The following is a 25,540-nucleotide window of genomic DNA, read 5'->3' on the forward strand; positions in this document are numbered from 1 at the left end:
ACAACTCCCTGAACTTCTTCCAGCCTCTCATTACCCTCGCCACAGAGCTAGCTTCAGCGTCACCTCCAGCACATACCACGTCCCCTTAATAACAAAACTCCACACACCGGAGACTCTTCAACCAGATTAACGCCTTCCCTCTTCTCTTCTTCTGCATGCTCTTCCTGACACACCGCACTCACGATATCAGCATTATTTTGTAGTGTGCCTCTCATACTCGTACCATATATCTCCTGTATAGGCCTACCCATATAACACAAACACTGCAAAAGATGAAGTTACTTTTCCCACACTTGAGGCAAACTGCACTTGACTATTACTCCCTCTGAGTGGCAATAGCACCACCAACCCTAGTTATCATCACTTTTATCCGCATTTACTCTCAGACCCTTGTATCTCATTCCATCTATCCAGTTCCAAAATCGTTCCTTGGCTACCCTCGCATTCTTCGCGATGAACACCAAGCTGTCAGCACGCAACGCCACCCGTGGGAGTTCGGTTCTGAAGTCGCGTGAAAGAACTTTTGACACCTGGATAAACAACAAAGGGCTTATATCTGGCCCCTGTTGTACACCATTATTTACGGAAAACTCATCACTCAAACCATCGTTCACTGTCACCCGAGTTCGAGAATCCCAGTCCATTGCTTAAATTCTATCCTCCAATCCATTCTTTATTTCTCTCCAGTTTACATTCCTCGAATTCATTATGGCTTCTCTACACTTCTTAACATATTTCCATCTTGAAGCTGCCTTTTTGCGCTAATTATTATCATTCATATACGTAGCTACAGTCCTTTCCATACCAGCTGCTATTCCAGAATCATGATATTGATTACCAACCGCGATAGCGAAGCTGGTATTTTCATTGTGTGTGTGTGTGTGTGTGTGTGTGTGTGAGAGAGAGAGAGAGAGAGAGAGAGAGAGAGAGAGAGAGAGAGAGAGAGAGAGAGCACGATAACTTCTCAACCTCTCAAGATATCATCACAAAATTTTACAGGAGGGATGCAAATCTCTTGATTATTGTTTTCAGTTTGTTTGTCTGTCCGTGTGTCTGTTAGCACGATAGCTTCGCAACCGCTTGAGATATCCCCACAAAATTTAACAGGTGTGTAGTAGGGATGAAAATCTACAAGTTCGAAATTGGTTCGAGCCGCGCTAGATATGTATCGGCTCCCGGCTGGTGTGATTGTCCCCCTTGGGGGTACCCTCTAGTTTCCTTTTATCTTCACTTCTTCCCCTCCCTTCCCTCTCAGTAGTGTATGTTGAGGATGTTTACGTAGTGGAAACCTGTCACCTGTACTCCTGGATACGCCCTTGAACTTGGCAGCAGGTACCATTCGAATAATAGCTATCAAATAATTCAGTGACAGTCTTTTCTTCAATTCTGTTGTGATATATATACAGTACAGTTACGAAAGTACGAGTAAGTACGATTTATTTCAATGTGACGAATGACAAGACATTATGATCTTCAAAGATTATGCACAAAAAGTTTCATAACTTTTCGTCTAATAAGCAGAGCTACATTTTTTTCACGCATCTGTACTTTCTCAGTTTCTACTCCATCATTATTTTTTTTACCATACACTAGAATTGTTTATAGTGTCAAAGAATTGGTAGTTTAACATTAACTGTCTTGTATGTAGCCCTTTCAGTAGGATGATACCTCTCTTATTCAGTTTTTACCTTCACCAGATAATCTTGCATAGCTAAAAGGAGACGCATCGTAGTGAAGGCTTTAGAATTAGCATCTGCATTAACCCACTCCATAGATTTTTTTTTTTTTCTCATTCTCCGCATGCGATCGTCAGGCGACTGTTCGTTAAATGGAAGTACTATCGTGGTAAAGCAAATACAAAGAAGGTGCGACTGATACTGAAATGAAAGTATCGTGAGAGATAAGGAGAGAGAACGATAGCATTATCTGTGTTTGGACTTGAGAGTGGCAAGGTGACCCACTCAGTGAATTGCCTGACGATGGCATTCACCACTTGAACGCCTTTTGACACAACCAACATATCCATAGTCTCTGAACCCCATCAGTGCTATGACATATTATTACATTTTATTCCTTATACCGCCAAACGATTTTATTTTGTAGGAACGCCCTTTCATAATGAAGGGGTCAAGTAAAACTACACCTAATCCCTTCAGCAGGAAACACAACATTTATGGAAAGTTGGTGGTGGTGTTGCCAAGTCTGATGACATTGTCAATTTAATCAGCCCATCACCAGACGACTTTATTCAATCAAGGAACGGTCTCTGGTAGTTTATTAGAGGTTAATGAGGCTGTATCAAACCCTTCCAATTGGAAAAGTCTGTCCTGAGTTTGACAAAATTGTCCTATCGCAGGAAGAATAAAATAAAAAAACGCCATGCTCAGACTGTAAGGGTTAGTATACCTATATAGCGATGTTTTTGTGGCATATCTGTTTTGACTACATTTTAAAAATCAATTTATCAGCTTAAAACAGTGGATATCATGACAGAACATAAACAATTATTGGTCAGTTTTCGGTAGTTCACGATTTCGAAAAAAAAAAAAAAAAAATATCTTGTCGATTTTAGTGTGATTTGAATGAATTGAGCTTCTTTTTTTCGGATATCAGTCGCTCTGGAGATTAGGCCTACCCAAGGCAAAATATACCTATTTTTGGGTAGTTAAGGAAGCTGCCAGGTTGCACACGGCAATGTTTACCGTCTGTCTCACCGACTGGCCGCGTTGTGCCGTCTGTCCGACTGGACGCGTCAGTGTATCTCGTGTCAAAGCAATGAGAAACCTAATGATTTAACTATACTTAACCTAACCAAACCAAAGCTAATCCAGCCAAACCTCACTTGCGATTGACAGCCAGCTTTCAGATTTAAAAAAATGCTCGTTTGGAACGTTAACTATGCCGACTACTGGCAGACGTTGGCGGAGATCCGAGGTAATTAAATATAGGATTTTCACGGTAGCTATACATTTCCGAAAACAAATTTATAGTAGAATAGATTCAAAATAACGTGGTCTACGACATGGTTGCTCCAGTTTTCCTGGATCGAGTGATGTGAACTTCCAAAAATTGACCTTATTTTTGTCGGATGGCACAGCGCAAGCATCTGCTTCTATTTTGGAATTAGGGAGTTTTACCTCACAAGGAAAACTTAAGAGAAAAGAAAACGAAGAAGTCGGGAGTAACTAATGAAGAGCCTGCAGATTAGACGTGTTGCCGGTTCTGGGTAAACATGGCCAGTGCACTCTGCCATGTACGTAAAAACTTACGGTATAGGTATCTTTTAATTTAATTTATCATTTGCACTGAACAAGACGTGATAACTTTATTTCTTTGCGGCTGGAGTGGAGCCGCCATGTTGGCGATGACGTCAGCATTCACATGCAGACGACGCTCCAATCCATCACACAATACCAGTAACAGAGATGATAGTTGTACCTACATGGCCACCGTAGATCCAAGCTACCCCCTTCAGGAATGTTGTGAAGGAATACTTTTCATGGTGTAAATGGATGGTACCTGTTAGGTAATTAAATTGTGGTGAAATCGACCAGAAGTAGCTTACAGCTACACCATAGCCGAGCGGTGCTCGTACCTCATGAGGTGGAAAGTGTTAAATGTATGCCGTACAGTTTCAGTTGTATGAGTTTATGATGGTATCATGCTCATATTTCATATCTGACCTCTTCATCATTAGTTTTCCGGGAAAAAAAAAAAAAAAAACTTTGTGACTGAACTGCAATACTTCAGGGGAGAGTGACGAAATACCGAATTGGCGGTCATTTACCGAATTGGCACTTTTTAATTGGTAAGTGTTATAGATTTCATCACCATAGAGGTTCATACTCACCTAATGATCCGAAATCTGGTCAAATTTTTGTATTTAATTTTATCTTTAAAAAAATCCGGATTCACAGCGAAAACCTTCTAAAATTGGCGAAGTGTTTTCTCCTTTAGCTCAACAGCTTGCCTTGGCAGACTTTAGCTTTGTATAAATATTAATTTAACATACAAATGCACTTATTTGCACTTTAAATCAGTATTTGTGCAACGCAGAAGTCTTGTCAAGGCATGTTGGCGATCTAAAGTAGAAATACCCAGTAACCTTAGCATGTTTTCGCTCTGACTCCTAATATTTTATTAATAGTTAAATTAAGCACAGTTTTCTTTACCGAATTCCAGATAAATAGGTGTGTATGAACCTACATGGTGAAGAATATAATATTTTCACAACAGTAAAGACTGCATTCCAGCAATGGGAACTTCCGACGAGCAGCCAGCCACCACTGCTTTCGTTTAGTGTTATTGGGTGGTTTACAGAGGAATAATTTCCCTACTGTGCTTTTGTCAGTGCACTTACACATTGGAACGAAACATTAACAATTATTCCTCTTGTCACTGGACATTCTTAGAGGTCAGAAATAAGCCCAGTGTTTGCTGGCTAAATGTCAACAAAGCAGACTATGCTGCCTCAATGTGAGTAGTGACGTCACGACCAATCACAGGCTGTTTCAGAGTCACGTGATTTTTCGGCTACTTTATTATTTTTTCATGTTTCTGCACATTTTGGGGGGAAATAATGGTTGACAGTTATTTTCTGCGTATTTTTTACTCAAACAAGTATCTAACTTCAAAAAAATTTTGACCGGAAACTCGTCTTACCCTTCATTGCTTGGAAGAATGTTATTCGCGATGGACTCAGTGATTTGGGGGTCCCCTGGAAAATGCTTTAACAGGCTTGTATAATGCTCTCTTGGTTAATGGTCTTCAAACTGTGGGTAAATTGGTTTCTTTTGGTGATTGTGTACAAAGTACAATGAACCATACTTTGGAATAAGCAGAGAAACAAAACGGACACCGGGTAAGGGATTAGGCTAACTTGTTACACAGGAAACAACAGTTACTGACGTGCTGTTTGAGTCATAGTTTTGCATCATGTTAATAGAACCTGTTCAAGAATAGAATGCTGCTACTTAGATCCTAGTTTCTTTTAAGTTTGATTGAACTTTTTTGAGTGTAGCAAAGGAAGTGGTTGAGTCACTGATCGCAAGGGGTTGCCTCGACTTCTCGGGGGTCCCCTGCAGTTGCTAGGATTGCAAGCTGTTTAGGGTGCCATTGGTTAAGTCCTCCCAGGAAAACAGGTAAGAGTTAGTAAGAAAAGCTAAAGCTTAAGGAAAAAAAGTAAACATTATTTCATTGCAAGTGGGACGCTACCGACATTCTGTGATTGATGAACAGTATCCTGTGGGCCACAAGATTCACATCAGATCTTTGATTAAATACTGTAAATGAGCCAGATCGATCGTAAATAATTTCACTGTTGATTATTTAAGTGGAACCAGCGCAAGAGGGCCGATAGTACCACATAATGAAATACTGCATTAGAGGTTCACCAAAGTCTTTCAGTCCCACTGCCAAAAAAGTCAGTGAGGAAAAATGGGAAAGTTGCCCGTACCTCCGTGCGGCGTCTTTCAATAAAATGACGTCATCTTGATGTTATTCCTAGCGATGGTATTCACCTTAGGCCTTAGGGGAAACTGCAAACTTCAGGGGTTTGATATAGCTTTTATTAACTCCGTCGTTACTAAGGGTTTTTGTTTAGGGAAATGAAATAGTCTGGTAATAGCAAGAATAAACTGAATATAAGCTAATGCTTTTGAAGGTGTTATTGCTCAGTGAATCCTATAGCTTCAGGATAGACTGCAGCGTGAGCATCACCTTCGGTGCAGCTTGTACGAGAATTACACAGCACCTCGCTGTCATCACTAGGCAAAGAGCACACTGTCACACCTCTTATTAATTTGGTAGCTATGTATGCTAGTGCTCTTATTTTTTCGCTTTTGATCTTACTCAGTCTTAGATGTCTGTGTATGAAACACACGAAATGCAAACTCTTCACACATAGAAAGGACTCACGATATTTCTTGACATGTGAATACGTGAAACAGCCAGAGAAATATCGTGCTTCCTGTTTTCTGGTAAAGTTAATATAATCATGCCTATGAATCACATGTATGCAGGATGACTGGTCAATACTGGTGGAGGGCATCATAGTGAGTGCCGTGTACTGGCTGTGGCTCATTACTGCCTTCACCGCCAACCCTCTGCTCAACAGGCAAGCATGCACTCATTGTATTCTTGTTTCATTATTATTCTAACATTTCTGGTAATCGTCCTCCCGCTGTTTATTTCAGACTGTTTTTTTTTTTTTTTTTTTTTTTTTTTTTTCAGAAACATTACATTAATACGTACTTTTCAAAGCTGGAAAATCTTTAGATATTGTCAGCCAGAGTATTTGAGAATATCGTCAATATGATACTGCGACACCTTGAGAAGGATGACGTGCACAGGTGCCACCACTCAAGGTTCGGTAGTTTTCGAGGCTCCCCTTACCTCTGTGTCACCTGCCCTTCCCTCTGCTTCTGTCCCTTTGACCACTATATTCCCCCTCCATATCCTCTTGTGTCTGCTTCCTTCCTTCTTACCTCCGTTTCCACTCATTTGTGTTCATTCCCCTGCTGATATCCCCTTTGCTTTACCCCTCTAGTACCACTGCCTGTTACTTTCCCCACCACCTCCTCAAACCTTCCATCCACTTCTCATCTTTCTTCTCTCCCTTCCTTCTCCAACTTTTTCCACTCCCTTTCCCGTCTTAGCTTCCATACTCTCCCCATTCCCTTTAATCTCTCTTTACCCAACTCCCCTCCCCTAATCTCTTTCACACCCTTCTCACCTCCCTTCTATCCCATTCTTCTCCATCATTCAGTCCCTCTATCCATTATTCTCGCACTCTTCTATATCCCTCCATCCATTCCCAGTCACTATCTCTATTCTTCTGTTTTTCTCCACCAACCCTCCATCCACTCCTTTCCCAAGCTCTTTTCCCCTCCCTTAACCCTTCCATCCATTTTTCTCGTCTGCCCATCTCCTCAGCTCCTCTTCATACTTTTTTTTTCCATTCTCTGTCTCCACATCTCCCGTAGCCCCCTTCATCACTATTCTCCCATACTACTTCCCTCTCCACCCTTCCGCTCACGCCCTTCCCTACTCTTCTCTCACTTTCTCCCACTTTTCTCACACTTTTCTCCCCAACCTCTCTCCTCTGCCCTATTTCCGTACCCTCCTTTCATATACTGTCCCTCGCCCTGTAGTCCACACCGTCTTCCACCATTCTCCTCTCTCCCCATTCCCCATCGTCCCCTCCTTTCCTCGTCTTTCCCCCCAGTCCATCTCCTTTTCCTTTCTCCCTCCTCATTTCACCCCAAGCCCTTGGTTTGCTCCCTCCCCCATCCTTCTTTCACTTTCTTCCTAACTCTTCTCTTGTTCTTTCCCCTACCCCTTTCCCCCATCAGTCCCCCTCTTCCCATCATCCTTCCATCATCTGCCTCACTATCCTTTCTCTGCCCACTCCTGACTCTTCTGCCCCTCTCCATCTCATTTCTGTTCCTTAATCCTTCCTCCCGGTATCCTACCCCTTTGCCGTATTCCTAATGTCTTTAATTCCTACCGCTTTTCATCATTCCATATCTCCTCCCTCTCTTCTTCTCTCTTCTCTCCTCCAGCCTACATCTTCCCTTCTCTCCCTAATTCCACCCCCCTCATTATCTCTTTAGCTTTCCCTCTCTCCTTTCTTCTTCTCCTCCGGCGCATTTTGCACGCCTGTACCCTGACGTTAGTGTGGGTGTGTCAGGGTCGGTGCTGGTGTGGTGCTGGGCGTCAGTGTGGCCGGTGCGGGCGTGCTGGGGCTCTTCACTCACCTGGCATCACTCGGCGGACCATGGCCTCTATTTGCATTCAGGATCGCTCAGGGCGCTTTCCAGGTACGTGTTGTTCGACGATATATGTTGTTATTATTTTGTTTTAAGCAAACACATGATGCCAGGTGGTCCAGTCACCAGAAGACGCCAGTCCGAGCAACAGCCTCTCCTTGAACATGCCTTGGAAACTCCCAAAGGTGAATGGAATTTTAGAATTATGATGTGTTGTCGGGCGCGTCGATAGATGTTTATAACCCTGTTTGTTTTGGACTGCGATAGTCCAGCCATTGGTCTCTTCTAGTGGAAAGAGTTAATACAGGACTGGCCGTTACCAATAATAAATAATGTCAACAGTCATCAATTTTTAATGCTACACAGATGAAATACCATGTAGCTCCCTCAAATGCAAGACAGCGAGTATTCATTATGTTAACCCTTTGGTTGTCTCGGGTTCCCCATTGTTAAAGACAGTCATTGTTATCGTTATTCAGAATCGGGGATAGCCTTAAACAGGTGCTTGTACTCATACATGTCATAAGTCCGAGTCAGCTTTGTTAAATGTTTTTGTGATAAAGTTTTCATTGGATTACCCTGTAGTTGGAATATGTATGTAATCATGGAAGACGAGGACAGAATAATGCTGTTGCTACAAGTTTAACTAATACACCTGTTGTGTTCTCCGTGAAAAGCTTGTTTTGCGGTACAGGTTTATTTATTTATTTTTTAGGAAAATGCTTGATAACATTTTTTTTTTTTAAATTTTAATCCGGTTTTTGCGTGCAGGTGTTTGAATGTTAGCTATGTTGGTGTCAGTGAAGTTGGATATTGTGTGGTAGTGGTGTGGTGTGGTAACTGGTGATGTGGTGTAGTATTATAATATTAACAGTGGTTGTGGTGGTGGTGTGGTGTGATGCAGGGTGTGGGGTACCCAGCTGTAGTGAAGGTGCTGGAGGGGGTACCACAGCCGTCCAGGACCAACATGGCGCTGCTCGTCCTGATAGGTCAGTTCACTCCCTCTGTTTGCTTAATGAAATTTTGTGGAAGGGTGGGCCATGGGCCAAGAAAGGGCCGATCCGGATCCTCGGTATCCCGCACAAAATTTCCAAAAGTTCTCAATGAATTTCAATAAAATTTTGTGGAAGAGTGGGCCATGGGTCAAGGAACAATTGATTAAATTTTGGAGCGGATCCGGGTTCTGTGTATTCCACCCAATATCTCCACGGATGTGGATCCGAATCTTTTTTTTTTTTTTTTTTTGTATGTCAATGGTATTGGTGGAGGTATGCGCTCTCCGAGTGCTTTCTAGTTGTTATTATGCTTTATAACCGCCTGCCATTTCCCCTAAGTTCCCAGACTTTTGACTGATCCTGTAGATGAGCTGGTTACTCAAAGTGTATGCAAATTACAGTGCATACATACCACCATCATACATACAGTATATTCACATAAAGAAATACAAGGGAAATCAGACTGCAACAGATCCATGTATCTCCTGGCTTTATTCTAGGTGCCATAGGAGGCTTCGTAGCATCTCTTCCTCGACAGTTAATTTTCCTATTACATCTTGACCCTATCCTGTACTGTGTCTATATGATTTTGATATCGAGATACAGTAATTTCTATCAGTTGCATACAGTTCAAGAAGATATTGAAATATAATGTGCATAAACTGTAGCTATGAAAGAGGTGAATCGAAATCTGAATAGCTACCTAGACGACGACTAATAATGCCTGTGCCTTACCGTTACCGTGCGTAACGTGTCTGCAGGTTCATACGTGGGGACGAGTGCGGGTGCGGGTCTGGGCAGCGTGGAGGCGTGGTACAGCGGGCAGTATGTGATGGGGGGCCTGGCAGTCCTCCTCACACCACTCTGCCTCTTCCTACCTTCACCAGACGCCGCGAAGCATAAGGTGACAAACTGTACTTTCTCACGTTGTTTTTTTTTTTTTTTTTTTATTATGGTGTATTTAATTCATTTATCTTCACTTGTATGGTTCGTTTTTAATTCTTGTTTATTTAACCTCTTTACTACTTGTTCGGGTGCTGGAGAGGGACGCCTTCCCGGGTTGTCATTAATATAACCAGTCGACTCCACTGCCTGGCTATACAAACATCCCTTCCCCCCTTTCTTATCCCCGGCAAGGATGATGGTGGACCGCAGAAGGGTACCTTAATTCTCTTGTTTTTTTTTGTTTTTTTTTATAGTTCACATTCAAGATGAACCTGGGGCTACAACAGCAGCAACAACTGCTACTAATACTAACAGTAATACTAATACTTGTTCATCTGTCGAACCTTTTTAATTCTTGGTTATGAATTCTTGGATATTAGCTGTTCATCTTATTTTGCACGTTAAATACTAGTTTTATGTCGCATATTGTACTGTACTTAACGTTGATTATTGTATATTGCTTAATGGTTTGGCTATACAAGGATTCATTGCTTGATTTAATGTACTCTTCATTTAAAGTTTAATAATTGCTTTTTATATATTTTACCGCATAATTTGATTGTTCAGTAGGCTGTTTTATCACTCTGTATTTCTTATAGTGTTTTTACTCTAACCTGACTCAGATTTTCGTCCTTTTGTGTCTTTTCATGTAACTTAGTGGCAGAAAAAGACAATGGTAAGGCTCTGCATCATTTCCACAGTACTCTTTCGTGACTAACATAATATTATAGTGTTGGTGTATTGCTACAACTCTGTATTCAAGGTGGATGGCAGTTCTAGGCCAAGTAAGAGTAAAAGGAATATAGTTTTGTTAACATTTACCTCACAAAGGATAGGCTGATATAGGATTAGCTGTTTTGTTCTCCTGAATTTAATTTGTGATGTTCTTTTTTCCCGTTCTTGTGCACAGGATATGGCGTGGGCGTCCATATTGACGTGCCGGGGTGTGTGGGCGTTGGTGGGTGTGCACGCCGCCCACACCTGGCTCCTGCACACCCTCATTCTCGCAACACCCCTCGCCCTCACACACACCACTCTCTATACGCCTTCCTTGGTGAGTGCTTTTGTACGCGCGCGAGCGTGCGTGCGTGCGTGCATGTGCGTGTGCGTGCGCGTGTGCGCGTGTGCGTGTGCGTGTGCGTGTGTGTGTGTGTGTGTGTGTGTGTGTGTGTGTGTGTGTGTGTGTGTGTGTGTGTGTATTCGTTCGTTATAGAAGACAACTACCCTAGTGTTTCCAGCTTGTCGAAAGAAGTGACTGGAACACCTTCCACACTGCGCCCTCCTCGTAGTGGCGGAAGAATATGGCACTCCCGTTGTTCCTTACTTTCGCTGCAAGCAATCTACAGTAGTACTTGCTAAAGCATACCATGGCTCAAGAGTATGGCGAAGGTATCAGATAAAATAGCAAACAAGAGTAACAACGGAGTCCTTTGTTACAGCAAAGCAAAATCCCTTCACCATGGGAGGGTTACTTTTAGATGAACAGAATCGCCTGGAAGCAGCACGAGCAGACTTCGGATTGAAAAGGGCTATTTGTGCTTGACACAGAAGTTATCTCAGTAATAATACTGTAACAAAAGTGTGAAGCTCCTTTTTCCTGGGTAGCAAAAGAGGGACAAGAGTGGATTCTGTTTACTTAAAACAGTTCTCATCAGTTTTATAGGTAAGATAACATTTATAGTATGATTTTTGAAATCCATGAATAAGTTAAATTTGTTTGAGTAAACGATAAAAATGGCTCCTTTCACAAACATGCCATAAGCTTCCGCTGTTTAGTTAAGTAACTACAGTATTAATTTGTTTTTCCTGGTTGAAATAATTTTTTGGAGGTTAGTAGAGTGGGGTAAGGGCATTCCCGTCCCACACCTCCCCTACCTTCTACTCCCCTCCATGACATGCAGGGAACACGTGGGAAGGAATCTTTCTTCCTCAACCCCAGAGATGAAAAACGTTATACTTGGAGTAAGACTAGCAAGGTATGTGTATGAAGTTTATCTATAGACTTCCGTGCTTTACATCTTCCATGAAATAATAGAGTCTCGAAAGAAGTGGTGTAATGAAGTCTATAGATGTGAAGGTAGAAGATATGTGCGCTTAGATATGGTCACTGAGAAAATTGATGTGGATGCAGTGGTGGAAAAGGTATATTTGATAAACCTTGCAGTTAGGAGGCGGTGTGGAAGACCGAGAGGGCGGAAATATATTGTTAGTGGATGTGAGAATATCGAATTATGCTTTAAAAAAACCCATAGAAATGGATGGAAGAAATATGGAAATCCACATGACAAAGGATGAACCTTGCCAGTCTACGGAGTAACTTTATCCCAAAGGCATTATCAAGTACATTTTGATTTGTAGATAGTTAGGTTCCGGGGATTGGGCACCAGTATTTCCGAAGGTTTGAATGATGAATTATCCGAGTTTCGTGTCTTTCTTTTGCTGTTTCTGGATTACTCTCACAGCGTATATCAGTGGATGAATGAAAGCTGTGTAGTATTACGCGTGAGTTCGTGTTTCTTACTTAACTAAAGTTTTACTGATGCGCAGTCTAAAATATTATTTCCAGTGACAATAAAAATAATAGTGGCTCCGTTTTCATAATAACAAATGCATTACTGAATCACCGTCCAAGATTGTTAATTGATAAGATTAGTTGATGTTTTGGTATCTGTTTTACTGGAACTTTATCAAATATCGAAACTGACTTTCAGAATAAACATTTCTATGTAGCAGGTAAATGTAATAAAAAATCGTTTTTTAAACTACTTTTGCACATTGTATTTACTCATGTTTGGTAGGGAAGTTTTTGGTATCTGTACGAATGCAGACATATGAGCAAGAAGTCTAATACACAACAGTCAAGATACTGTAGATGTATACCGATATATTTAGCCTGACAGTATAACTAACAATACTGTGATTGCGTTGTGGCAGAGCGGGTGTGGTGTGGCTTTGGTGGTGTTGGGGGTGGCGGTAGTGGCTATACAACCCCTTCTGCCCCTCTCCCTTCTCTCCCTCATTGAGGCCCTCCCCTCTGCTCTCAACAGACGCCGTGCTCCGGTTGTTTTTGGTGAGTGTCTCTACTTATTTGCTCCCTTTTGCTTAACAGTGATTTTATGCTTACCCTCTCCTTTCATCTCGCATCTTTCTATTTGCTTATATTTAATCGTGTTTGTTAATACTTAATGATGTTTGTCTGTATTTGCTCTTACCTGTATACCTTGTATTTGCTGTCTTTACTGGCCCCTGTCCAGTTAAGTATATATTCCTGTTTGTATTTCCTGTTGTCTGATATCCTTCTCCTTTGCTTACTTGCTCTTGTTTGTTTATATTTGTATCGCTCTGTATTTGCACCTGTCTGTTTATCTTTTAAATGCTTACTTGTGACAGCATACCCTCATGGCACGTGATCTTCACTCTGCCTGGTACTTTAGACCACTAGGCCATCAAGAAATGAAATGTAACTAGTCAAGGAATAAGCCATTGATAAGGTATTTGTGTGGAAGATATCATTTTATTGCCATAGATGTTGTGGAAGTGCATAGTTGGTATTTTTTAAGAAGTTCCCTGTATTTACAAACCTTTGTGGCAAAAGTATCGTTTATTATTTTATTACCACGACCTGCAGTAACCGTCCTGTGTTTATGCAAGCCATAATTATGCTTGGGATTAAGATGTAGAGGTTATATATTATGTATTGGGATTCCACTTTGGTATACTTCGACTCCGACAGGTTGTAAATGGTTTGGCTATCCATTTACCTTGCAGGGTACTAATTTATGAGTGAAATGAGGGTACATATCGGTAACTGCCACACAAGCATTAATCGTAGGATGGAACCTTAAGCAAAACAACAAATACAGTAAACAGTGTCGTCGAAGTTGAGACTCATATTGTTACAAATCTTACTATACATTAGATTTTTTTTTTTTTTTTTTTTTTTGTTTTGTCCAGCAGTTTCCAGCAACATTCGGGCAATAAGTTGGTTCTGGCACTTGGTCTAGCTTTAAGCCTACAGCGAACATGGTTTATATCGTGGCCAGCATCAGTATGGAAATTCCTTAGGAGGAAGCATTGCATCATTTAACTGAGTCGCTGAAGAGAATGCCACTTCATAGACTGCGAATTGGCGACTCTTGGGTTTCCATGATGGTAGTAGTCGTGGTCTTGATGGTGGTGGTGGTGGTGGTATTGGTCGTGAAGTAATATATGACTGTACTCTAAAATTCTCAACTGTGTTTCAGCGTTTTATCCACTGTATTAGCGGGAAATAGTTATGACTGTGATAATGTTAACTCCTTCAGCCCAAGGATATAATTTTTATTATTTTTGGTGTTACCAGTCATTCAAGGAAGTAGTTGTCGTAGTAGAAGTTGTAACCCCAGGCTCAACTGAATGTAAACCCGATGGACTGCAGGCTTTAGTTCCTCTTCTCCTTCAGTCCACCATCCTAATTTCGGGGGACAGGGATGTATACGTAACTGAGAATCATTTCTATAAGCAAGGAATTAAACTCCTGGTTATATCGGTGCCACCACATGCGTCCATCTCCAGCGCCTCCATTCAGGCCAGTAGAACACTTTTGTGGTGAAAGAGTTAATGAAGGCCACATCGAACTGCTGAAGTTCGACAAGTCGATCCTATGAACTACTGTACATATTCTGCTGTTTTCATCAGAAGTCGTATCTCCTCTCCTACACGTACTTAGTTCTCCATGGACGATGAAAATGAGTCTGATCAATCCGTAACACCTGACCGTGATGCCTGTACTTTGCCACAGATAATAAATATCATTAGTGTCCGGTGCTCTGGACTCAGGAGACTAAGGCTGTATTATCAAAACTGAAAGTGCGAAGGGAAAGTAAAATCTCCATGTTTTGAATGACATTTGTTAAACGCATAATAATGTTTACTTTTTTCTTTTTTTTGCTTCAAATTGCGCTTTATAACGTGTCATAAAAACTAACCACATCTAATGCTCATAGCCGTTCCATAAGTGACCTTTAGAAATTGGGGGATTGCATGCACCTTTGCCATCTGTTTTAATAATACAGTACAGCCTTAACTTCCAGTGTATACAGCACGAGATATGACAGAACTTGCTGATTATACCTCACTGCACTGCAGTATACCATTCCTCCCGCAGGCTGTATCTTAGTTACATCGGCCACAATCGTCCTAGCCACGGCAGGGATGGACTCGGTGAGCGTGCTATTGGGCGTGGGTAGCGGGCTGGGCGGCGTAGGCATAGGCGTGACAGGGGCGGGGGTGAGGACCAACATGGAGGACCTGGCGCCTCAGCAGCTGTGGCGACTGGTGAGGCTGCTGGACCTGGTGGCTGTGTTGGTGGCTGCACTATCACCATTACCGCTTACTGCACTCGCACAGGTGTGCCAGTCTGTCTGTATGTCTATCCATATCAGTCTCTCTATATCAGGCTGTCTATCTGTATCTGTGTCGTCATCATCATCATTATCATCATAATAATAATAATTATGATCATCATCATCAATCATCAGTCAATAATTATCCATCATCATCATGCCTCTTATTTCTCCCTGCAAGTGGGGTGATGTACCATATCCTCCCATTCTGTACCCCACCCACTCACTTTCTGTACTCCCCTCTCAGCATCACCCTCAGTGAGCCCTATCTCCCGTGTTAAGATAAGGCTTGATTCATCACTGATAATATTTTTTTTGTGCATATTTTTAATATATGGTCTCTGCTACTTATAATTCTAATGTTTATTATTAGTATCATTAGTGTAGTAGTAATAATAATAATAGTAGTAGTAGTTGTAGTAGTAGTAGTAGTAGCAGTAGCAGTAGTAATGATAATAGGCTAATGATGATGTTAATAAATATTATTATTTATTGTTGCTGCCGTTTCTGTTATCGGTATTATTATATAATTTTTTGTTTTTATACTTGTAGATTTGAAATAAATACATACGCACTACTTGAGCACCGTTAGTACTGCTAGTGTGATAAGGCTATCTCGGTCAGGGTAAGTGTCTTGGTATTAACGAGATTTTATTTATTTATTTTTTTCATGACGACGGTCGGAGGATTATAGAAGACTGTTGGAAAAAAAAATAATTTACTCTTATTTCTGTATTGAGATAGATGAAAGAAACGTGTTTTTTTTTTAGGTCAGGGGTCGTACTGCTGTGAGCCTAGCAGTTTGTATATCCTAACGTTTCGTAGGAGCGTATCGAGAATTTTTAACTGGGGATGAGGAGACCAAAATTAATATCAGAGGCCTTGGTGGGATGCAACTATTTATTGTAATTTGACATGGAAGGAGCTGTGCACACAGTATTTCTCTTCAGATGTACCATTGTTATATGCAGCTTGCTAACAGGAAGTTTTTATATATTTGTAGTTGGGATGTAGTGTTGTGTAGAGGCAGATGACATGAGAAGTGGGTTGGCGGGTGGCAACTTCACCACAACATTGCGCCCTTCCATTTAGTGCTCACTACCCAACAGTTTTTTTTGCCAAGAAAATTCTTTTAGTTACACATCAACGTTGTTCTATGCTGTTTCTGGTTGTTCCTTAAGCTGAATCTTAGTATATATTAAATGGACATCATTTTAACACGTGTGATGACATCCAGTCTGAAATAGTGAGCGTTCTAAAGAGCATCAGGAAAGAAGTCCCAGCAATGTTTCCATTAGTGGAAGGAACGTTGGAAGAAGTGCCTAGGTGCAGGAAGGGAGTATTTCGATTTTTTTTTTATCTATCTATCAATTGCCAGACGCCTCAATCCCGTTCGGGGTGGCCACAAACAAATCGCCTCCACGTCGCCCTGTCCCCCACCATTTCACTGCCCTGCTCCCAACTCACACCCCCCTCTCTCATATACCTCCCTACCCCATCCCTCCATCTCATCCTCGGCCTCCCTCTCCCTCTCCCCCCCTCCACCTCACTCACATACACTCTCTTCGTCAGTCTTTCACCCTCCATCCTCTCCCTATCGTACACCATAATTGTATTTTTTTTTTGCAATATACCAGCAGGGTTTAATCGTGCAAACCTTTCGTCAGTGTTGTTACTCATTCACCATGCGGACTGGTTATGAGCCTTCGGCGTGAGAGAGAGCCGCTCTGCCAATAAAACCACTTGAGTCACTAATACTGTAGTTGTACTTTGCGTTATCAAAACTGATGGCACTCGTTTCCCGCAAGGTGACTTACAAACATATCCCTTAACCATTTGCTATTCATTTTTGCACAGCATCATCAACGGTGTTTAGGAACAATATCGTGCACTACCCGCGTGGTATGTTACAGAACGGTGAGAGCAGATGAAAGGGAATGAGGATGTTACTTCTAGTTGCCGTCTTCCCTCCATTCTTGATGCTCACTAGCCTTCCTGTCACCAGAACTGGGCATTGGTATATATGAAGAGCTGAGAATACTTCTTAAACCTTCCATTACCCTTGTGTTGTGTTGCAGAGCGGCGATAGTGGGTGGGTGGGGGTGTGGCTGTTACCCTTAGCGGCCGTCGTCCCCGCCACTGTGGTCTACCTCTTCCTTCTCACCACCAACCAGCAGCTGTGGGACCAGACCGGTAACGCATTCTCTTACTCGCCTTTCACCTTATCGTCATCATCATCATCATCATTCCTTGTTTTGTTGTTGTCTTTATTATGAAATTCTTAATATTTCTTTGATCCGCTTTTTTTTTTTTTTTTTTTTTTTTTTTAGCTTCCGGTACCTGTCATACTTTTATTGACTCTCTCTCTCTCTCTCTCTCTCTCGTTTATATGTCCAGAACATCGGTGTTACCTTTCACATTCTCTTAGCCAACCCATCTCACTATCACAGGAGACCGAAATAAGATAACTGACGATAATGATGATGAATGTTGATAGCAAGTCATGGTGACTGAGATGATGTGATAATATATTTTGTTTTACTGGAGTTACAGAATGCCGGTAATGATAAATTGATCCTGAGGATAACGATTAGCATGTTTGTATTTAGGAATTTATTTGAGGGGATAGCGTTAAAAGTCATCGACAGAGGCATGCACAGCTACTGTTGGAAGTAGTGTTTTTCGTGGAGTTTGTTTCGTGTTCATGGCATTAATGGTTACTGCGTCAGGGTGGTGATCAGGGTTGCAGAGCGATCGGAGTGGAAGTAATGCTGGGAGTTGGAGTGGGATGGAAGGATTTGGGATCTGTAATGTTGTGCTCGTACATAACCACATGATACAAAAAATCCACATGCACTTATCCTACCCTCCAAAAGCGCTTCCATATTTAAACTTGTGCGTGAAGGAGTGGCTTTGATCGGGTCACTTCCCCCGTTGCAGAAGGTGATGTTTTTCGGCCCTGCAGATCAGTTGTCCTTCAGGATTCGTACACACTGTTTGCAAGTGTTCAGTAGATCTGGCCACCCTTGCCAGGTGTGTGCAAGCCGGTCGGTACAGTACACACACACGTGCAGCATTGTTGATCACACTTCCAGTAGTAGTAGTAGTAATGTGGCCTCAGGTTCATCTGGACATGAACCCGATGGACTGTAGATTGAGGCTGCCTTCTCCTGTAGTCCACCATGCTCCTTTTAGGGGTACGGAGGGAGCTGAGCGATATTTGTATAACCGGTCAACGGAGTCGCCTGGTGATAGCAGTTCCATTACGTGAGGGTGTCGTTCTCCAACACTATACTTCATGTTGCAGAGGCTGGTGACGTTGGTGCGTCTGGTGGTGGTGGTGAGGGTGGCGCTGTAGCGAATGGCGTGGGTCCCCCCCGCAGTGTCGCCAGCAGACAGAGCTTCAAAAGTGCTCGCTCAGCTCAGACGTTCAAGACGGCCAGTAAGTCAGCAAATGCATGTTTACTGTATCACATATCACACTCTCCCATTTAACGGTAAGAGATTGAAAAGATTAAATAGTGGATATTAACAATATATGTAAGCCAATTGAAAAGAAATAAGTTTAAATAACTAAAAGAGTATCACTACTTATTTACTCAAGTCTATCTATCTGTATCCAATCATTTATTGCCCCATCGGGAGCGTAGATACCTGTTACTAGGCTACTTATTCCAGACGTTAAAGGTGAGTGAACAGTCGCATGTCCCTGAGTGGCATTATATAAGAAATAAACCCCTAGCAACCCTTTGATGTAACCATTATGGATTCCACGCGGCTGGAGGCTTAAATCCACTAGACCACAAGATGTCCCTTTGGTTACCTGCAAATGGTTGCAAATTGTAGTAACTTATTTACTGGACTGTAAGAAAACATTTGTCTTTTCATTCACTGTAGTCATCTGAAGTTGGCGCTACATCAAGTGAATGGTTGATGAGTGCATCCACCTGCTCCCTTAACTTAGTTTTGCTAAATCCTCGACCTCTGCTTTGTCCTAGGTACCTACCTAATTGTTCGGAGATGCTGACAAACATCTCATCATCTCACTGTTACTGGCTGTGCATGTAACTATGTAAGCAACAAAGGGATCGAGGTTTTGTGTACTTTTTCCCTCACATTTTTAATTCAGTTCTAACTAAACTTAGTGAATGGGTTGTGGGTCAGCCGAGGGACTGACTTGTTGCTTTCGAGAACAGCAGGTTTACGGTCAAGGTCATGGGACAAGTACAGCTTAAACAGCAGTTGTCCGATTAAGGTCACATTTGGTGGAAGCCTGGAAGGTATGTCAAGAACGGAGTCTATTTTGAGAACAGTCAGTCAAGGACGTGGTCAGATTTCGACCCATGTGTTTCTGTATGTGGGGAAAAAAAAAAAAAAAAAAAAAAAAAAGAGCTTTGATATGATTTGGACCAAACTTTGGTTGAAGGATTACGGGTAGGCTAAGGGGGTGACCCATTGTTTGAGGGCAATAGGTCAAAGGTCGAGTTCACATGGCAAGCATCAGCTTGGTTTTTATCCGATTTTGACCATATTTGCTGGAAGTGTTCAGGGTAAGACAAGGATGAAGTGATTCAGTTTTAAGAACAACCCGTCATAGATAAAGTTCAAGGGTTGTCATGTATAGTGTAGTGAAATAGTATTTGATGCTTATCGTCATCTACTGTGTATTCGTCCTTTTAGTTATTAGGTAAAGAAATTAAATTAGAATTTCCAACAACTTCTCAATGGAAAGTAGCAAAAGATTGTCGCTGCAGTCAGAGCTAATTGTGTTTTGTGAGGTAATACCCAGAACCATCTTTGATATTTCAGCAGTCATCCATTTGCTGATTGCCACTTAGTCATCCTGAACCCTCCATGTTTACGCCAATTACCTTCGTGTAGTTTGCATGTAGGCACAATATTAAGCCGTCTATAACTCTACAACCCCCCCCCTCCCCCTCCCCTACCATTTACAGTGTCGCGGCCCCGGACCCGTACAGTATCGTGCCGCACTGTGGACGACGACCTGACGGACATGTACAGTGCAGCAGGGGACGAGGCCAGTGTTGAGTGTCGCAGTGTTGTTGAGGATCCAGAGCCGGAGTGTCTCAGGTATGGACCAGTATTTGGAGCAGTTCCCGACCAATTTTCACAATACCAAAGTCTTCATATTATATAATTATAGTTAATTAGATCTTGCCAACACTTAGCTCCCCTCCCTCCGCCTCGCACACACAGGTGGATAGATAGATAAATAAATAGATAGATATAGATATGAATATGTAATACATGCAGCTCGTTCTTGTAGTCTGTACCCAGTTCAGTCATGTGTACATTATTCAGCTATTCCCTTACTTCTTGCCTTGCAGTGTGCACCATACATTCCCATCAAGAATATTTTAAAAACTCATTCTTACCAACATTGATAAGCTCCTTCTTGCCAACAATAACAAACCCAGTTTTGCAACTAGGAATAAAATAATTTTTCCGACAATATTCTGCATATTTTGCAAAGAGTATTCAGCTAAATCATTCCAACAACAGTCACATTATTCGTGTTGTCAAAAATTTAGGAATTCTTTTTGCTATTGTCGACGGTTATGCAGCACACATTCCTACCAAGCAATAATAATCTCATTGCTGCCAGCAAAGGAAACTCATGCTTTGCAAACCCCACCCAGCACACATTCCAGGCCGCAATACCGTACCCATCTCACGCCAAGCTTCACAATGTATAATAATCCACACACAAAAAGCGTGTAGTCATTATGAGCGTAATTCCGAATCCCACATTATTTTTATGCTCCAGCAAATTTTTGCAGTGCCTTTTTCCGCGGGATATGAGGGATGGTGTAGCTTTTAATGAGGTTTGTTTCAGAGGTGCGGTCTCCTGTAAAACTCTTCCCACCTCATTAAAATGGAAAGTGAAAACTGCGTGAGAGAGATTATTGCTCCAAAGACAAAGCTAGTATATATTTTTATTTAATTATTATTATTTTTTTTTGGCGCGAGTGTGCGCGCGCGCGCGTTTGTATTTTTTATTCTAGCGCTTTGATCATCAGGTTTTTGTAGTTGGTGATGCGTGAAATGAAACTATTGATCATGTTGGCTTTACTGTAAGAGGAAATATTTACGTTAATTAACTGGAAAAACTTCGTGTGGTGATAGGCCACTGCGTTTATATTTTTTAATGCAGCATTTGTAATCTTACCATTTTACTCTTCATTTAGCTCATACTGCATTAAGAGGCGATACAGTCTCTTAATTGCATCATTACGAGAAGTCTCCTAGAGCTGAATAAGCAGTCTGGTAATTGCAAGAATAAAATGCAAAATAGGTTTTCGTGCTGAAAGGGTTAGTGGACATTGCTTTTAATCTCCTCGCTGTGAAAAGTCTGCCATCAGCTGAATACACATGGGCTTGTGTGGCGAGTAATTGTGTGTCTGTGTGACCCATTTCATTGTGCATGCTGTTGTTTATTTCTCCCCCCACCTCTTTGAGTATTTCTCTTTCATTTCTTTTTGGACCCTGCCTAATCCCATCCTTAGGCGGAAAAATAGGTCGGGATGATAATGTTGTTGTTGTTGTTGTTGTTGTTGGTTGTTGTTGTTGTCGGTTGTTGTTGTTGGTTGTTGTTGTTGTCGGTTGTTGTTGTTGGTTGTTGTTGTTGTCGGTTGTTGTTGTTGGTTGTTGTTGTTGTTGGTTGTTGTTGTTGTTGTTGTTGTTGTTGGTTGTTGTTGTTGGTTGTTGTTGTTGGTTGTTGTTGGTTGTTGTTGTTGTTGGTTGTTGTTGTTGTTGTTGGTTGTTGTTGTTGGTGGTTGTTGTTGTTGTTGGTTGTTGTTGTTGTTGTTGGTTGTTGTTGTTGTTATTGTTGTTGGTTGTTGTTGTTATTGTTGTTGGTTGTTATTGTTATTGTTGTTGGTTGTTGTTGTTGTTATTGTTGTTGGTTGTTGTTGTTGTTGGTTGTTGTTGTTGTTGTTGTTATTGTTGTTGGTTGTTGTTGTTGTTGTTATTGTTGTTGGTTGTTGTTGTTGTTATTGTTGTTGTTGTTATTGTTGTTGGTTGTTGTTGTTGTTGGCTGTTGTTGTTGTTGGTGGTGGTGGTGGCGGCGGCGGCGGCGGCGGCGATGTTACCTCATCGGGATTTTTTTCCAGCTTAGCTGTGCCATAACATCACAGCTTCATGGATGGTTCAAATGAACAAATTATATTCAACATAATAGCAATATATGGACATCATTTGTTCCATTCGACGCTAACTTTGCCTCATTCCCCAGCGTGGCATCTTCCAACTCCTTCAAGAGTGATGGGGCGGACATGCACAGCGTGGTGGAAGGGGGCACAGAGGTTGGGGTAGAACACCAGGTAATATGTCCACAAAATTTCTAGAGTAAGATGTGCATAAGATTCCTTGTGTGCAGTTTCATCCTCTATCGTACAGTTACCAAGCTGTTCAGAATCAAACTTTGAGTGAATATTGCCCCCTTTCTTTTAGGACATTTTTTGCTCTTGCCACACCAGTCGCCTGTTTTCTTGTAAGCATAGACTGTGGGTCAAGAACTACATGGACATTAGAGGTACACAACTCATTGCTTCCGAATGGAATCCTCCCCAGCCACTGAACTCACCATCAAGAAAAGAAAAACGAACAACTTCCTAACAAGACAGAGAATGCACCACATCTCACAAACAGGAATAGAAACTCATACCCAACACTGCCATTCAAAACCTCCGGTCAAACAGCATCCTTCGTAAACCGCTGCAGGACATTAATCCCCCATAGCCAGACTGTGATATGGTTACCACCCTTTTTGTCATCAGTACTATCACAAAATAAAACTCGCAGACATAAAACAGCCCCCCCACACCACATATACACTTACTCACCTTATGCACCACACTGTCACAACACAGACAGTCCTTCAATATAGCCTCGAAGAACAATTTCTGGGGGACCCCGGGTGAAGTGTTTGGTTTCCTGCAGTCCACTGGGTTTATATCCAGATGAGCCTGGAACCACAACAAGTACAACAAGAACAACAAGAAGCAGAAACTTTTATCGAAATTAAGGTGTTAGATATTGCCATCATTAACCACTTGCTAGCAGGAAGAATAAAGTGGCAATATGAAGAAACGAGTTTATTTTTTGTATAATATTAACTTTTACGGAAACCAGAGTATTGAAAGAATTATATAAGATCCTTCTTGAATTACCTTTCCCAGGTTCAGGGTCAACAGTTCGGTTCCATGCTGGTGAACGGTGGCGCCGCTGATCGCACGACTGCCTGGCTCTCCTCGCACCACCACCTTGATGTCGCATCAAGTCTGCCACCTTACAAACCAGAGCCGCAAGACAAGGAAGAAATGAAGACTTGGAATGCTATTTATCGTCTGTTTTGGTGAAGCTGGGTAAAAATTTGGTTGCAGCCCTTACCGAGATTGGTAAAATGCTTGGCTGTGAAGTTCTCTGACCCCTTACACCACCATCTTTGTCACTTTAGTTCCACCATATAAATCAGAGCCGCAGGACAAGGGAGACGCGAAGATTAGGACTGCTGCTTACATTTCCCCAAGGGAAAGTGTTTTGTTTTGTTTTTTTATTTTTCTTGTTCTTCTCGTTCCATTTCCTAACTTTCGTTGCCACGACCTCGCGTCAGTTTCTGTGCTGATTGGCCTGAACACGTACCTAGGCCAGTTATCTCGAGACACCTTTCTCAGATTTGAATTATGGCCTTTAAAATTATTTTTAAGCTTTTTAAAAAATCCTAAAGGGCAAAGAACCTCCTAACGAGAGAGAGAGAAAAAAAAAGCGTCCAGTAAAATGACCTGCTTTATTTGGCTTTGAACGTGGCTACGGTATGGAACAAAATTTACTTTGAACGTGCCCTCCAGCCCTTTTTGTTCTGATATTCTTTCCTTGGGGCTACATATGCAAGCAAATATATGCACAGTATTTGCAAATAAGAGACGAAATATGGGTAATGTCATGCATTTATTGCGACAGTTGCCTCTAATTGTCGTCTGTTTTGGTTGAATTGCCATATTGATAAATGTGCCTAACTAAATTGGTGAAAAGGTTGAAATGCATGGATGAACTGGTGAAGCATTTTAACGACCGTGAAGTGTGTGTAGCGTAGTGAAGTTTAATGATCAGGAAAAAAAGATCGTGAGTGTCCTCAGTTACGTAGGTAATGTGAGGAGCAAAAATGGGACTCGAGAGGATAAAGGGCGAGAAAGGGTACAGCAGAGAAGGAAGGTTACAGGTAGTGTACATTGGGGACGGTGACACCGAATATAGAAGCGAGCCTGGAAGGAAAGAAGTTGCACGGCAGTGCTGTGATCATCATTTTAACGTATGGAATTGAAGCTTGGACTTTGCTGAAAGGACACTAATGTGAGTAGTGGAAATGACTGACCTTATTTGAGTGAGGAGCTTGTGGAGCTCTGTGGAGAGACTTAGACAAATGAGTTTAAGAGAAGAACTTTGAGATAACATGGCCATGTGGAGATAATGGAGAACGAGAGATTTACGAGGAGAATGTATGAGGTCGAGGAGGAGACGGGGAGGGAAGACAGATTGACTAGGAGAATGTAAATGAAGTAGAGGACGGGAGGGGGAGTGCGAGATCGAAGATGAGGTGGATGGATGGGGAGATCGAGGATTAGATGGAGCATGGGATGATTTATATTGAAAGTGGTGTGTTGGAGAGAGGGTAGTCTGATGGCGGAGGTTAGGGTGACGTGGAGGCGATTTGTTCCGGGCCAATCGTTTCAAAATTAAGGCTTCTGGGTATACATGGATTTCCGTTCCATCATGCAAGAAAGAGCTGAAAATCAGGTACCAATTATTGTAGTTTCGGTAAAGCTGACAAAAAATTAGTGAAAATGCTTATGTGAATTGCTGAGGAAATGGTTAAAATGCTGCGCTGTGTTGGTGAATAAATTGTTGTTGTTTCTCTCTCTCTCTCTCTCTCTCACTCTCTCTCTCTCTCTCACTCTCTCTCTCTCTCTCTCTCTCTCTCTCTCTCTCTCTCTCTCTCTCTCACCAAAAAGTTGGTTATTCTATTCTCTATCTCGTTTGGTGAAAGTCACCTAAGCTGAACCAGAAAAAAAAAAAATGACTGCATTGTCTACTGAAAGTTGGCAAAACTGCGTGACTTCGTTGGTTAAACTACTAGTTTAACGCAGAGAAACTGCCTGTCTAAATGATAAAACTGCTTGGCTCAACCGCCTTACTTTGATGAAACTGCCTGAATAGAATGGTGAAAATGCCTGACAGTTGCTAGCGGATTTTATCGATAGCCTAATGGTGAAGCAGCCTGACGATTGGTAAAGCTGCATACCTAAGAGCTTGCAAGGAAACAGCATGTCCAGTGAAACTGTGACGAAACTGGTGAAACTAATTAGTGAATCTAAATAAACTGGTGGAACAGCGTGATTCAACAGGTGATAATGTGACAAAAATTGTG

The 25,540-nt window shown here is 41.8% G+C and overlaps 1 protein-coding gene across 1 annotated transcript in view; it reads left to right on the plus strand.

Moving 5' to 3' along the window:
* LOC145411418 (uncharacterized) overlaps positions 1-23,474 on the plus strand; it is a 37,759-nt gene extending 14,285 nt beyond the window's left edge. Inside the window, exons 3-14 of the mRNA XM_080281457.1 lie at positions 6,021-6,115; positions 7,691-7,820; positions 8,674-8,758; positions 9,526-9,668; positions 10,620-10,763; positions 12,644-12,779; positions 14,856-15,097; positions 17,172-17,286; positions 18,401-18,535; positions 20,049-20,184; positions 22,349-22,436; positions 23,295-23,474. Of these exons, the coding sequence (XP_080137583.1) occupies positions 6,021-6,115; positions 7,691-7,820; positions 8,674-8,758; positions 9,526-9,668; positions 10,620-10,763; positions 12,644-12,779; positions 14,856-15,097; positions 17,172-17,286; positions 18,401-18,535; positions 20,049-20,184; positions 22,349-22,436; positions 23,295-23,474 (1,629 nt within the window). The remainder of the gene's footprint in view (positions 1-6,020; positions 6,116-7,690; positions 7,821-8,673; positions 8,759-9,525; positions 9,669-10,619; positions 10,764-12,643; positions 12,780-14,855; positions 15,098-17,171; positions 17,287-18,400; positions 18,536-20,048; positions 20,185-22,348; positions 22,437-23,294) is intronic.
* The last annotated feature ends 2,066 nt before the right edge of the window (positions 23,475-25,540 follow it).

This window comes from Coenobita brevimanus, chromosome 89 (assembly GCF_032717465.1).
Source record: "Coenobita brevimanus isolate Jiangsu-jjx chromosome 89, ASM3271746v2, whole genome shotgun sequence".
NCBI lineage: Eukaryota > Metazoa > Arthropoda > Malacostraca > Decapoda > Coenobitidae > Coenobita > Coenobita brevimanus.